At 44.3% G+C, this 15,898-nt stretch overlaps 1 protein-coding gene across 2 annotated transcripts in view; it reads right to left on the minus strand.

The window, feature by feature from the left end:
• Window positions 1-7,790: 7,790 nt before the first annotated feature.
• The window catches only part of gripap1 (GRIP1 associated protein 1), a 67,282-nt gene continuing 59,174 nt past the window's right edge, over window positions 7,791-15,898 (minus strand). For both annotated transcript variants that reach the window (XM_017468271.3, XM_017468272.3), the window contains one exon: window positions 7,791-11,796. In XM_017468271.3, the coding sequence (XP_017323760.1) occupies window positions 11,716-11,796 (81 nt within the window). In that variant the 3' untranslated portion in view covers window positions 7,791-11,715. The remainder of the gene's footprint in view (window positions 11,797-15,898) is intronic.

The raw sequence follows: 15,898 nt of genomic DNA on the forward strand, positions 1-15,898 counted from the left end.
ATTGAAGGAAATGGCGACATTTTCCTCGGATGTGTCGGTAACTTACAAAGACTCAGATATTACACTACATTTTCACTTAAGCATTGACCACAAATTAGGTCACGCCTCCAAATTAAAAACATTTTTCCGTCCAAAATAGTGAATCCATATGGAAGATTCTCATGAACTTGCGAAACATCAAAGTGATTTGAACATATTATGCCACTTGCAGATCAAGGGCAGGGGTGTAATATGGAACAGATGTTTTCATTTGTATAGATACTTGGTAAATTAGTCATCTTGCTAATTAATCCACTTTCTAGAGAGCTAACTTCCACACGATATGGGCAAGGGTTCGTGGACACCATATGTGGTTCTTCCCTAAACTGTTGCTACAAAGTTGTGTTTGTAGACTGTAGAATTACAATTTCCCTTCTCTGGAACTAAGAGGCCCAAACCTGTTCCAGCTTGACAATCTCCCTGTGCACAAAGTGAGATCCATGAAGACATGTTTTGCCAAGGTTGGAGTGGAAGAACTTGAGTGAGACAAGTGGTAGCTCAGTGGTAAAGGACATTGGGCTACTGATCAGAAGGCCATGAGTTCAAACCCCAGCACCACCGAGGTGCCACTGCAAGGCCCTTACCGCTCAGGAGTATAAATGAAATAAATGTAAGTCGCTCTGCATAAGGGCGTCGGCCAAATGCCGTAAATGTAATGTAAATGAGTGTCCTGCACAGAGTCCTGGACTCAACCCCACTGAACACCTTTGGGATGAACTGGAACACCAACTTCACCCCAGGCCTCCTCACCTGACATCAGTATCTGATCTCACTAATGCTCTTTGTACAGTATCTGAACGAACACAAATCCCCACAGCCACACTCCAAGATCTAGTGGAAAGCCTTCCCAGAAAAGTGGAGCTTACTATAACAGCAAAGGAACACTAAATGTGGAATGGGTGTGACAGTCAGTTGTCCACAAACCTTTGGCCATATAGTGGAGAATCCTTCCAAAAATACTAAATAAATAAACTTTAATTAATATGAACCAGTGATCTGCTTTGAAGCTACAGTCTGAGCTGCTGTTATAGAATATTTATCAACATCATCTAACCAATCAGAATCAAGAACTCAAGAGCACTGTAGTATAAAAAATAAATGTATGAAGCACTTTATCGTGCCGTTTTGGACGGTTGAATTCTGATCACAATGCTTTCTGGGTAAATCGTGTTCCTAAAGTCTACGATTATGCTAACTAATTTGCTTATGACTCCAAGGGTTCATCTAATTTAGCTTTGCTTAAACTGCTACGACACTGGTCCGATCGTCATACTGTCCTGAGACCTCTGACGGGAAGTCAGCAGGTGCTGAAAAAACAGTACTGAAATGCAGCACCAGACAAGCAAATAAATTGATCATAAAATAATCTCAAATGCTGTGAACGGTAACCATCGAAGACTTCATCTTACTGTGTAATTACAGCAGTGTGGAGGTTCGGCAGCAGATGCTTGTGCTGCCTTTAATTAAGCAGCAAATTTGAAAGGGTGCTAAAGTGTCAGCTTAATTAACTCGAATGCCCAAGTTCACCATTATCTCCTGCTAGCGACTTTGTAGAAACATTACGCTCACCTTAGGGCATTTGGCTATCCCCAAGGGCATGAAAAATACAAGAAAAACCAATTAGCTATGCTCACATTAAGGCCAGACTTATGCTCTGAAGTTGCCCCAATTAAGCAAGCTACAAATGGACTACAGTTTCCTTGTATTCGGGTTGTTTTTATTCCTTAATTTATATGAGTTAAGAGGAAAATTAACCCAGTTTTTACACCAGGATGTTTAGTACACGCAGAGTGTAATGGGTATGTCGAGCGCTGCCAGTCGAGGCAGTGATTAATCGCGCACTGCCACAGTGTTAAATCTCAACACGCATCATTTCCCCACAACCACAAAGTGACATGAGAGACATTCGAGACTTGTACATGAATCGAGCGTGGATATGTGTTTGTGTGCTATATTCCACGTGCATAACAAAGGCTCTGACTTGTACACGATGTACACTGATCAGCCGTAATATTAAAACTACTGACAGGTGAAGTGAATAACATTGATTATCTTGTTACAGTGGCACCTTTCAGTGGGTGGGATATACTGTATTAGGCAAGAAGTGAAGTCAGTTCTCGAAGTTGATGTGTTGGAAGCAGGAAAAATGGGCAAGCGTAAGGATCCGTGTGACTCTGACAAGGGCCAAATTGTGATTGTAGACGACTGGGTCCAGAGCGTCTCCAAAATGGCAGGTCTTGCAGGGTGTTCCTGGTATGCAGTGGTTAGAACCTACCAAAAGTGTTCCAAGGAAGGACAACCAGTAACCGGGTGACAGGGCCATGGACGCCAGAGGCTCATTAATGCACGTGAAAACAATTAAAGAATGTGGCCTGGTCTGATCAATCAAATTTTCTTTTACATCGTGTGGACGGCCGGGTGCGTGTGCGACACTTATCTGGGGAAGAGATGGCACCAGGATGCACAATGGGACGAAGGCGAGCTGGCGGAGGAAGTGTGACGCTCTGGGCAATGATCTGCTGGGAAACCTTGGGTCCGGCATTCATGTGGATGTTACTTTGATACGTACCACCTATTTAAACACTGTTGCAGACCAAGTACATCCCTTCATAGCAACAGTATTCCCTAATCGCAATGGCCTCTTTCAGCAGGATAATGCGCCCTGCCACACTGCAAAAATTGCTCAAGAATGGTTTGAGGAACATGACAAAGAGGTCAAGCTGTTGATTTGGCCTCCAAATTCCCCAGATCTCAATCTGATTGAGCGTCTGTGGGACGTGCCGGACAAACAAGTCCGATCCGCAAAGGCCCAGCCTCGCAACTTACAGGACTTAAAGGATCTGCTGCTAACGTCTTGGTGCCAGATACCACAGCACACCTTCAGAGGTCTTGTGGAGTCCACGCCTCGACAGGTCAGAGCTGCTTTATCGGGACAGGAAGGATCTCCACAATATTAGGCAGGTGGTTTTAATGTTATGGCTGATCGGTGCACATCATAGTTCCAAATTGCCTGCACGTCTTGCTGATTTTACAAAATAAGCTTCATGATGATCTAATGATCACCGCCGCAGCCATCAACTCACTCGGCTCCGCTGTGTTTTTATGTAATTCGATTAAAACCTCTTTAGTGTTCACACTCAATTTTTCACTCTTTTCACCCCCCCCTCTGTTATCTTCAATGAGCAGGCCTGCTCTCAAACTTTCCTCCAGCTGTGTGTGCGCGCACCCCGTGTGGAAACAGTACACCAAAAACAAAACAAACAAACCCCTTCCGAGAAGCGGAGGAGCCAGGATCACTTTGCTCTAAACGAAACCAAAGCGAAACGGTGTCCAAATTATTTTGAGATGTTGCTGGAACAGTGTGAGGCTTTAACCTGACAGAATCTGATTAAAGGAGAAACGAGGATGTGAAAGCAGAGAGGCTACGAGGTATCGGATTTGACACCTTGAAACAAATTTCACTGCTGATGATGGTTTTTGTCCTTCATCAATCACAGCCATAAGCTACAGTCTGGAGGCACCTCGAGCGATGAAGCTCGAATTGTATGCGAAAAAATTAACACACACTACCTGTCAAAAGTTTAGACACGCTCATTCATTATTTGTATTTTTTCCTCCACATTTTATTATAATAATAATAATAATAATAATAATAATAATAATAATAATAAAGTCATCAAAACTCTGGAGTAACACAAATGGAACTATGGGAATTATGATGTGATAAAAAAAAATCCTAAATAGATCAAAATCATTTAATATTTTAGTATCTTCAAAGTCGACGCCCTTTTCGCCTAGAATTTCCAGAAATGTATTCTTGGCGTTTTCTCGAGCGATTTCTTGAGGAATTTCCCCGAGATGCTTTTTAAACAGTATTAAAGGAGTTCACGCAGACGCCGGACTCTTATCGGCTGCTTTTCGGAAATATTTCCCTCCGAGTCGTCCGTTTAAAAATAAATGAATAAAATTCGTTTCCTAATGAAAGAAACGAATACGTCGGCACGATTATATTTTTTCTACGACACCGATTACAAACATTTAAATCTCACACCTTCAGATCGAAAGCTTTTTAAGATCATGAGAAACATTTCAGTCGAGTGTCCACAAACTTCCGACCGGTAGTGTAGATAAAAACCTACGATTCGTTCTAAATCTGCTAAGATGGAAGTTATAGAAGGGATTAATTTACGCCTTAAGCGTGAAATCACTGACCGCACTATTACTACTGAGACTCGATGTACACTGGAATTTTTCCTGACGAATCAATACGCTTGCATAACCTGCCATTTTCTTTTAGTTCCTGCTTGTTTCAGGGGCTTTATTCCCCACGTCAGGTTCATCGCGAGTACAGTTCAGCAGGGTTCAAGTTGATAGCCTGATAGACTTAGCAGCTGAAGAAGCACCCTGACACTTCAAAGAGGCTTAACTACAGGTTTCCTGGCTTGTGTCTTTCCAAACGGCTATTTCAGGTATCGCCTTGATCCGAGATTAAAACTGTTCTCAAGTCTCCCACGTTAGAGAAGTGTACCTAGACTGTTGACCAAAAACAGACATCATATGTCTCTGAATCATAATATCTGCCAACTACATGAAGACAGATGCTTCATGCAAACTCGAGCCAACACGTTCCTTCCTGCAGGAGATCTTTATGTAAAGAATAACGGCTTGATGTCTCACATCTCCATGACGACACTTCATTTAAAAACGTCTATCCGTATGTCGTGTACAGTCTCGAACGTAGCTGCTTGTTCAAATTATAGACACTTTTGCCTTACAGGACAGTGCAGTTGCTACTCTGAGCCCTTGAATTAATGATAAACTTGCGCTCTCTTCTGAAGCACAAGTACCTATAATTGGAGTCAAAGCCACCGTCGTCAGGTCCAAGACTAGCCGAAATCGACTCAAGATAGAGTCTTAAGGGGGTCGAGGCCAAATCACGATCGAGCCCGAATGAAAGCGGGACTATTACTTCTTGTCAAACTTCATGCACGCGAAAAGAACATTATTTTTCTTTTACAGTCAAGACCAAGAGCATATTTAGCTAGACTAATTCGCAAGATTAAGACAAGTCCAAATACAAATGCCAACAAATCAGACAAGTCCAATCCTACAGCCCTAGCATCATTACTACATTACCTCGATTTAGTAATTGCTTGACATGTTTAGTAATAAAGCATGCACGTGACTTTGTGTATTTATAAAACACTGCTAAATCTAATCGTGTTGACGGTGAACGAGTGCCCCACCCTGTCCAGTTGGAAGATGAGGGCAGATAGTTAGTGGGTGAGAAATGGCAAGACCGAATCGGGAGAAAATGGGGTGTGGTGGGGTGGGGTTTGGGGACCCAAGCTTGAAAGGCTATTTAATTGCTTGTTTAATTTGTTTACATAATTATTTGCAAGTAATTGGTGTCTGTTCCATCAAGCAACTGGGAATAACAATGTAAGAGAATGTAAGTGTGTGTGTGGTGTTCAGACTCACCTTTTGCACAGCTGTACTGGAACACGAACATCCCAGGTCATCCACGGACGGTGTACGAGTAACTGAGTATCTGTGTGTGTGTGTGTGTAGTGCACTCTGTAACCCAGGGGTGTCCAATCTGAGTATCTCAGTGTGTGTAGTGCACTCTGTAACCCAGGGATGTCCAATCTGAGTATCTCTGTGTGTGTAGTGCACTCTGTAACCCAGGGATGTCCAATCTGAGTATCTGTGTGTGTGTAGTGCACTCTGTAACCCAGGGATGTCCAATCTGAGTATCTCTGTGTGTGTGTGTAGTGCACTCTGTAACCCAGGGGTGTCCAATCTGAGTATCTGTGTGTGTGTAGTGCACTCTGTAACCCAGGGGTGTCCAATCTGAGTATCTCTGTGTGTGTAGTGCACTCTGTAACCCAGGCGTGTCCAATCTGAGTATCTCTGTGTGTGTAGTGCACTCTGTAACCCAGGGGTGTCCAATCTGAGTATCCCTGTGTGTGTAGTGCACTCTGTAACCCAGGGATGTCCAATCTGAGTATCTGTGTGTGTGTGTAGTGCACTCTGTAACCCAGGAGTGTCCAATCTGAGTATCTCTGTGTGTGTAGTGCACTCTGTAACCCAGGGGTGTCCAATCTGAGTATCTGTGTGTGTGTAGTGCACTCTGTAACCCAGGGATGTCCAATCTGAGTATCTGTGTGTGTGTAGTGCACTCTGTAACCCAGGGGTGTCCAATCTGAGTATCTGTGTGTGTGTGTAGTGCACTCTGTAACCCAGGGGTGTCCAATCTGAGTATCTCTGTGTGTGTAGTGCACTCTGTAACCCAGGGGTGTCCAATCTGAGTATCTGTGTGTGTGTAGTGCACTCTGTAACCCAGGGGGGTCCAATCTGAGTATCTGTGTGTGTGTAGTGCACTCTATAACCCAGGGGTGTCCAATCTGAGTATCTCTGTGTGTGTGTAGTGCACTCTGTAACCCAGGGATGTCCAATCTGAGTATCTCTGTGTGTGTGTAGTGCACTCTGTAACCCAGGGGTGTCCAATCTGAGTATCTGTGTGTGTGTAGTGCACTCTGTAACCCAGGGGGGTCCAATCTGAGTATCTCTCTGTGTGTGTAATGCACTCTGTAACCCAGGGATGTCCAATCTGAGTATCTGTGTGTGTGTAGTGCACTCTGTAACCCAGGGGTGTCCAATCTGAGTATCTGTGTGTGTGTGTAGTGCACTCTGTAACCCAGGGGTGTCCAATCTGAGTATCTGTGTGTGTGTAGTGCACTCTGTAACCCAGGGGTGTCCAATCTGAGTATCTGTGTGTGTGTAGTGCACTCTGTAACCCAGGGGTGTCCAATCTGAGTATCTGTGTGTGTGTAGTGCACTCTGTAACCCAGGGATGTCCAATCTGAGTATCTCTGTGTGTGTAGTGCACTCTGTAAACCAGGGGTGTCCAATCTGAGTATCTGTGTGTGTGTAGTGCACTCTGTAACCCAGGAGTGTCCAATCTGAGTATCTCTGTGTGCAATGCACACTGTAACCCAGGGATGTCCAATCTGAGTCTCTCTCTGTGTGTGTAGTGCACTCTGTAACCCAGGAGTGTCCAATCTGAGTATCTGTGTGTGTGTAGTGCACTCTGTAACCCAGGGGTGTCCAATCTGAGTATTTCAGTGTGTGTAGTGCACTCTGTAACCCAGGGGTGTCCAATCTGAGTATCTCTCTGTGTGTGTAGTGCACTCTGTAACCCAGGGGTGTCCAATCTGAGTATCTCTGTGTGTGTAGTGCACTCTGTAACCCAGGCGTGTCCAATCTGAGTATCTCTGTGTGTGTAGTGCACTCTGTAACCCAGGGGTGTCCAATCTGAGTATCTCTGTGTGTGTAGTGCACTCTGTAACCCAGGGGGGTCCAATCTGAGTATCTCTGTGTGTGTAGTGCACTTTGTAACCCAGGGGCGTCCAATCTTATCCGGAAAGGTCCGGTGTGGGTGCAGGTTTTCATTCCAACCGAGCAGAAGCCACACCTGAGTCTATTGAAAGCCAAGATCAACTGATTAAACAGGTGGAATCGGGTGTGGCTCCTGCTCGGTTGGAATGAAACCCTGCACCCGCAACCGCCCTTTCCGGATAAGATCAGACACCCCTGCTATAACCATTGACATCTCCGCCCGAGTAAACATCGCGAGATAAACATTTCTCATCCCAGCTGCTCCATCCATGCTACCCTAAACGACTCAAGGCGACGTCTTACACGAAAAACAATTACCAGCGTGAATGAAATGAGTTCGGGGAGGAAAATTCGTTTCCAGCCATTCTTTATTAACGCTGCAAGACGTCAAGAAATCAGGCTCTTCGCCGAACATGACAGCCGACAAACATGAACGAATAAATAACAAGAAGGTCTGAGGGGAAATTCTGACTGAGCACTGACATCCTGCTTTAAGATTCCTAATTAGCAGCCATGTTCCTGCTGAGCCGAGATATTCGACAGATATTCAGCGTAGAAATTAAAATTAAAAATTAAAAAAAAAAAAAAAAAAAAAAACCTGAAAAGAAATATGTTCTTTAAGATAATGCAAAAGAATCACTCTGTTCAAAGGTGAAGGTCCTCACAGCAAAGCGCCGGTCATGTCACCGTTCACCGTCACACCCTAAAAACGGCTGTTTGAAGTAGTGTCCAAGGAAGAAATCTAAAACATCACAACATGCGAATGATTACGTACAAACAATACCAAATCAAACGAGAGAATAAAAGTATATTATATTAGGCATGTAGTTATTCTTACAAAGCACCTAATTTTAAATATACAACATATTAGTGATCGCTGAAATCTTATTATGGACCGACTGTTTAAGCAAGTGAATAAATCCAAATAAATAAACACTACAAGATTTACCGCTAAACACTTAAACACACACACACACACACACACACACACACGTCCTCCACTTATTCACTAGCATGATCAATACAGTTCAGACTGAACCTTTTAGAGGAATGGGCTCGTGTTTTTCATCTTACTCTCCATCTTTCGCATCTGTAATACATGTGTGATTTCTCGTTTCCCCCTGAGGGAATTTATTATTATTATTATTATTTTTAAAATCAGTTTACTCAAATCTCACTCGTACATAAAGTCAGACAGAGTCTGTTCCGTTTCGTCAACGTATCATTTCTGACCCTTTCGGGAATTGTTCAGTCAGTGTATTTACAAATTATAAACAGCTCTAAATTTGTGACATTTAAACCTTTCACACACTTGAGCTTCCAGCTGGTGGAGGGAGAGAGAGAGATAGTGAGAGAGAGTGAGAGAGAGAGAGTATGAGAGAGAGAGAGGGAGAAGGAGAGAGTGAGAGAGAGAAAGAGAGAGAGAGAGGGTGTGCGAAAGAGAGAGGGACAAGGAGAGAGAGAGAGAGAGAGAGAGAGAGAGAGGGACAAGGAGAGAGAGTGAGAGAGAGAGAGGGACAAGGAGTGAGAGAGAGAGAGGGACAAGGAGAGAGAGTGAAAGAGAGAGAGGGACAAGGAGAGAGAGTGAGAGAGAGAGTGAGAGAGAGAGAGAGAGAGAGAGAGAGAGGGACAAGGAGAGAGAGAGAGAGAGCGGGACAAGGAGAGAGAGTGAGAGAGAGAGTGAGGGAGAAAAGAGTGAGTGAGAGAGAGATAGAGGGAGAAGGAGAGAGAAGGAGAGAGAGAGAGTAAGAGTGAGTGAGAGAGAGAGTGTGAGAGAGAGGGAGAAGGAGAGAGAGAGAGTAAGAGTGAGTGAGAGAGAGAGTGTGAGAGAGAGGGAGAAGGAGAGAGAGAGAGAGAGTGAGTGAGAGAGAGTGTGTGAGAGAGAGAGGGAGAAGGAGAGAGAGCGAGAGAGGGAGAAGGAGAGAGTAAGAGAGAGTGAGAGAGAGAGAGAGAGAGAGAGAGAGGGAGGGAGAAGGAGAGAGAGTGAGAGAGAGAGAGTGAGGGAGAAGGAGTGAGAGAGAGAAGGCAAAACTTTCAGGAAAATAAGGATAAATAAGACTGTTTACTGCAGCGGTGACTGAAGTCTGGGGAATAAAGTCTGTCTCTTCCTAATTAACACTGTTAGTAATCCGAGTATAAAGCAGTGTCAGGGTCGTATCCTTCACGATATAGTCGTGTATTTGGAATGCACTTTGTCAGGAGTGGGCAAATCACTAGCATAGGCAAATCAGTGGTTCATTTACAGTAGCCACGCTGATTCAGTCAGCTGTTGATAAAACGACGGACCCGCCCCCAAAACCCACCCACCCGGCCCTCCCTTTTTTTCCTTTTTTTATTTCGCTCATCCATAAACCAAGAAAAGCTCTACTCCTTATTGACGTTCCCAAAGAAACCTTCGACTGAAATGTTTGCATAAACATAACACTTCATATATGTCTGTGTTGTGAAGCACCTCGATGCTGTCCCAACGTCCCCGCCCCCCTTCTGATGTAAGCCAATCAGAGCACAGTAGAGCATAAAAACTATAATAAGCTATATAAGTCTAACGCTAAAACACGAACAACTCACTCACCTCGCTTTAACCGCTTCAGCGATGGTCAAACTCAAAGAACAATATCTTTACGTGCAGCGAGAGAACGCCACAGCTCGGAGCCGAAGCGTTCGCCGAAGACATTTTTCTCGAGGACGCGAACACGACGCTTCATCCCCAGAGAGATTATTTGGAAAGGACGGAGACCGCGGATACGTGAAGTCAAGTCGGCGCACGGGATTAACTCCTCGTACTTCTGAGCTAAATTACGCTTCGTTTATTGCAAGCAGGTGTCAGAAGCGCATCGGGTTCAAGGATGCAGTAAAAGGGGGTTTTGAGAACAATGGACCAGTGGTACATTTTGTTTTTTACTTTCGCGACCATGAGTTTAAATGTACGGGTTTCTCTAATTTCACAAAAGGTTTTGATTCGACTCGACGTACCTGCCGCTCTTAGGCTGGGGTTAACTGTACGTCCGGGTTAGCATGACGTGACGGGCACGCGAGTGAGCTGTGAGTAAACAGGTTCCGGTTTTGTTCCGTGGTAATCACACATGCACGACAGAAGCAGAGGACAGAGATTGAAAAAGTCAAAAAGTGCAGGAGAATTTCTTTAATATCAAACCATCCATATTTGCCCTATGATGAACCACCTCATAGCGTTTTGGTCAGGATTACAGTTCTTAAAAATTCACAACAATTCAATGTTTATACAGAATGAGCAATAGGGTGGGGGTGGGGGTGGGGGTGGGGGTGACGACACGTTACTGAAGACCATGATGTCAGTGCAAGCATTTATACACACACACGTACACGCAGAGCAAGACATGGACATACACAGGAAATCTCCGACAGGTTCTTGGTCTAAATTATTTGAAAAGAGCGTAAGGTTTAAGCTCAGCTCAATCTGTAGTGTCCAAAAAATAATAAATTCCCAATCAAAACAGACGCCAAGTAAAAGCTTTGATATGTGTAAGTGGAATGACGTCATTCATCAACATTCAGGCATTTGGGACTGCACTTGGTGCGAGATGAGAGGACTCTCCTGCTAGGCTAAAAACAGATCAAACGACGAGCAAGCAGCGAGGCGGGGAAGCAGAGGGGCGGTGGGTTAACGAGGAGAACCCGTGGGGTCGATTTACCTCACAGCAGCGCTCCCAGCCGACGCCCAAAACGCTCCGACGACTATTATGTCGCCATAACGAACAGCAGACGTAACGATCCTAGTCGAACTCGTGAGCCTTAACGAGCACCACGGCTCTCCTCGCAACACTCGCTTCTTACCAGCTACTACTATACATCCTATAATTGTCTGGAACTAATCTATTACTAATTTTACCGCTCCTATCTTCATATTTACACATGTGACGCAAAGAGGAAACAGGAAGCTGCTGTTGTTGTGAAGCAGAAAGTCTGAACAGAAAAACCCTCTCGAGCTTGTAGGGGTTGGCGGAGGTTTGACACGAAGCCCGTTCGGCACGGTTCATGGACGCGACACGCAAAGCATTCTGGGTCAGCTAGGAAGACGCCGCCCTGCTCTGTGTAGACGACACGCAAAGTGTTACAGTGTTAAGTACATTCAGCAGTTGAGGACTTGCGAGTGATCGCGCTCTTATTCCTCTTCTGCGCGGACTCGATCCAGTCATCCAGTCTGTGTGGTATGAAGGTGCGGCATCTCTCTGTCGCCGAGGGCGATCAGACCGAGAGGCGCAGCTTGGTTGTTGTTTTTTTTTTGTTTTATTCACGTTAGCCCGTGGCCTTGGGATCTTGCGCAGGATCGGTGCCTTTACTGAAACGCACAAGCTCCTGAGATAACAACTCCAGATCCTGCAAGATAAAAGGAAACAATGAATATGAGCCATGAATACACATGAGCAGGAACATACAGAGCATGCTGGGACATACAGGGACACATGCTCGATATCAGGACGCGGTATTAAAAACGCAGGTCTAGGGCTGGGCGATATATCGATATAATATGGATATCGCGATAAATGATTACGCAATACAATTTTCCGAGATATCGTTGGTATGGTGATGTATGTTTTGTACTTTTTTTTTTTTTTTTTTTAAGACATCTTGAATGGATGCCATTGATTTGACGTGATTTTTTTTTTTAACTTAATCTTTTAATTAAAGAAAAGTATCGTCAAATTCAATTTAACGTTTTTTTTTTTTGTTGTTGTTGGCTTGTTTTACCTCTACTACTAATTATATGTCGTGATACGCATGGCATATCGTAAAAATGTCCTGAACTATCGTGATATGTTATTTTTGTCCTATCGCCCCGCCCTACTCTGTGTTTAAACTCCATGTTTAAAGATAAATGGAATATATAAAAAAAGATAAACTGCTCTGAACAATCACTTTTTCCTTGTGACTTGTTTCCTTTAATCTTTCTGAACGAACCAATTAAGACGTAAAATGTTGCTAAAACTGCTTTTGAAGCTCTTATGTGACTCTTATAACGGTTTCCTGTCAGACGTTGAACATTTACACTCATTTTCCAACAAGCTTTTTCACCCGTTTAACTGAATGTGAATTTAATCTCAGTCCTCATACTGGCATGTTATGGGAGGTGGGTTGAAACCGGAGAACCTGGAGGAACCCACAGAGACATGAGGAGAACCTGCGCAGAAACTCCACACTGACAGAAAGGATTACGCTGGGATTGACCACCCTTGCACTGTAATACTACGCGGAGTATTGGGATCTCTTATAATGGTTTATTGGTACTTGATGTCTCACCACAACGCAAAAGAGAAAGTCGAGAGCGCAAAGATGTAAGTAACAAAACCTACTCTCGCAGGTCAGGCTTCAGATGAAACCTCAACACACACAGAAGTACAGCCCCGTCTGCCACGAGTTCGCTGTACGGCCATCAAATATTAAGCAGAACTGTTTGTTCCCGGGTTGGCGGACTTCACTGGCAGCAAATATGCATGAGGCCCGAGCTTCTGGGTTTCTCAAGGAAAAAGGAGGAGTAACACGACAGCACTAGGGTTGAACGCAGAAAGTGGCGGCCATTTTGTACTGGATTCTAGTGGTGACGGCCCACGTTGCTAACGTGATGTGAGAGCAAAAAGGACAGACAAAGGGTGAGGGAAGTAAGTGAATAGCAAAAGAGAGAGAGAGAGAGAGAGAGAGAGAGAGATTATGTGAGAAGCATAAAAAGGAGCGACAGAGAAGGAGAAGGATGAAGCTAGGGCTTTCCAGTGGACTATCAATTGATCCATCAGCTGCAGCTTTCCCTCCTCTGCGATCGTTCCCAGTTCCCTTAACAAGCTCTTATAGCTCTTCTACCGCTACACACCGGCATATCCTGAACAGTAGCCAACACACTCCTCCTCACATCTCCGCCTGCTATTTCTCCTGAAACTTTAAGATGTAACCAGAGCACACAGAACATATTAAGAACATCACCGGACACCAGCAGGTGGATTTTTATATACACACACTCACCAGCCACTTAACAGGAACGTTAAGTGAATAAGGAATGTACACTTGCTTATCCGTGCAATCCAAGGCATAAAAATCACATACTTAATGTTCACATCAAACACCACAATGGGGAAACAATGTGATTTCAGTGACATTAACCATGATGCCTGGTTTGAGTAGCTCCTAGGATTTTCATGCACGACGATGAGAGAAAAATCTCAATCGAAAAGCATCCTGTCCAGCAAACGATAACGCCTGGGCAAAGGAGAACGGCCAGACTGGGTCGAGCTGACAGGAAGGCTATGACAGGAAGATAAATAACCGCCACGGTGAGCAGAAAAGCATCTCCGAACACACAACACGCCCAACCTTGAGGCAGATGACCTACAACAACAGAAGACCACATCGGGTTCCCCTCCTGTTGGCCAGGAACAGGAACCTGAGGCCACTGAAACAAAATAACAGAACAAAAAACCCACAAAAAAACTTGGTGACAGTGGTCATAGTGATCTTATAATGGTTCAGTTAAAGCCAATGTGTCTAAACACTACAGAGCAACCGTGTAAAACTTTTTTTTTCCGGGAGCACCACCCCCTCCCCTCCTCAGTAATGTTTCCTCCTGTGAAGGTTAAAGTAGGACATCTGTGTAACCTACAACTCCCAGAGGGCTCACGTAACACCCGCGCGCTACTCCGCCAAGGATCCAGACCGTCTCCGAGCCTCTCCTCACCGAAAAAACACCTTCTCACTGCGGATATATTCTAGCCTACTCCTGACCACCTTCTCTGACGCACATACTGGGGCTTCACGAAATATCGTTTCGGTATCATAGTGGTGGCGTTTGCAGTGTTTGAAAAATGCGGATTTTAATGAGCTCTGCGAGATAACCAGACACACCTACAATGCATCGGGGACTCAGCACGGCTTTAACTGCTTCGATCTAATGTACACCAAATCCGCTATACCGGTAAATATCAATAAAACTCGACACGTCCGCATTCAAAACTCACGTCTCTGTATTTTGTCCCCGTGACACTCTTATGTTCTCTCAACACCTCGTCACTCGAAGACTAACCGTGTTTTCACATTTGGCCCAAAAGCTCGTGTTGTACAGCATTGTCTTGGTTAAGGGTTAGGCTTGTAGAAGTGGGATCAGGCCCACCCCCTGTACTTCTGCTTGTGCAGCGAGGTCCGTCTTGCCGAATCACCTAATTTGCTGCCTGGCCCTAAAAGCAGGTCGCTTTCACCGAAATTGTTTCTGAAAGCACACAAAACAGCCTTCACACTTGATCAAACGTTCCAGACTCTTGGTGCAAAACTGTTCTGCGGTGTGAAAACTTGCTAAAACATCCACGATGGGCCACTATGTCATCTTCACTTTTCCACCTCAGCTGAGTGCAAAACATTCTCTCTTTGTGTGTGTGTGTGTGCTGAATTTCCATTCAGGTTTTCTCATGCACAGGTTCAAAATTAGCATAAAACAGTGTGGACGGAACCGCACTTGTCTCTTTATAAGTGCCTCTTGGAGCTCAACATTTCTGAAACAAAGCCAACGGGCCTCTTGGCTCGATGCGGATGCTTTCTGATTCCTGCAGAAGGTGATAACGTTGAGATCCGGCGTATCGCATAGGTTCAAACATACGGCCCCGCGAGGTGCCTCTAATCTGGTCCATCAAATGGGTTTAGAAACTGCGTTCTAAATTAAAATGGTCTCGTGGAACATAATCGAATTGAATTAGGGAAAAAAAACAAAAAACAAGCTAGTCTCGACTCTCCACTAGGGGGCAATATAGACCGAATAAACTCAGGTCCGTAACGCTACTGACTTAAACGTGCTAATGTTATGACATTCTAAAAATTGATATATAAATCACATTTAAGTCAATTTCAGTACAAAAAACAACAACAACTTTTTATTAAAAGGGGTGAATACTTCTGCACCTCTACTTTTTGAATATTTCTGTATAGTTAAACCATAATTTGGAAATGTTGTGTTCTTATAATGAACTGCAGTGTGTTTTGATATGCGGTCAATTTGTTCAAGAAACCTTTCGGATGAATGCCGATAAACTACCCCAATCAAGCCTAGTTAAGATGTCAGTGGTGTGCTAAAACGTTGGACTAACTGTAATGAGACTCGTTTATTAAATGAGTTTGAAATAGATGTTCTCCGGGGGTCAGAAGAAAGCAATCGTATTATCTGTCTCAGCCAGGCACCTGTCAAGACATATCAACTGTAGTGGCTGGCATGCTTACACCTTTTGTCCTCGCTTCTGCCTTTAAAACTGACTAAGTGCGGCCTTTTTCTCGCGCCGACTTAACTTTGAAACGTAGTGCTTGTTAAAAGTGATTGAATTTCAACGAACCTTCAAATACTCGCCGATACTCTTCACAGCGATGTCGATGACCTCTTGCATAAGCTGCACTGCTGTGTATTTATAAGCGTAAAATCCTATTCGTTTCCGTACGCAACACTAGTTTTCTCATC

Source organism: Ictalurus punctatus, chromosome 5, assembly GCF_001660625.3.
Source record: "Ictalurus punctatus breed USDA103 chromosome 5, Coco_2.0, whole genome shotgun sequence".
Taxonomy (NCBI): domain Eukaryota; kingdom Metazoa; phylum Chordata; class Actinopteri; order Siluriformes; family Ictaluridae; genus Ictalurus; species Ictalurus punctatus.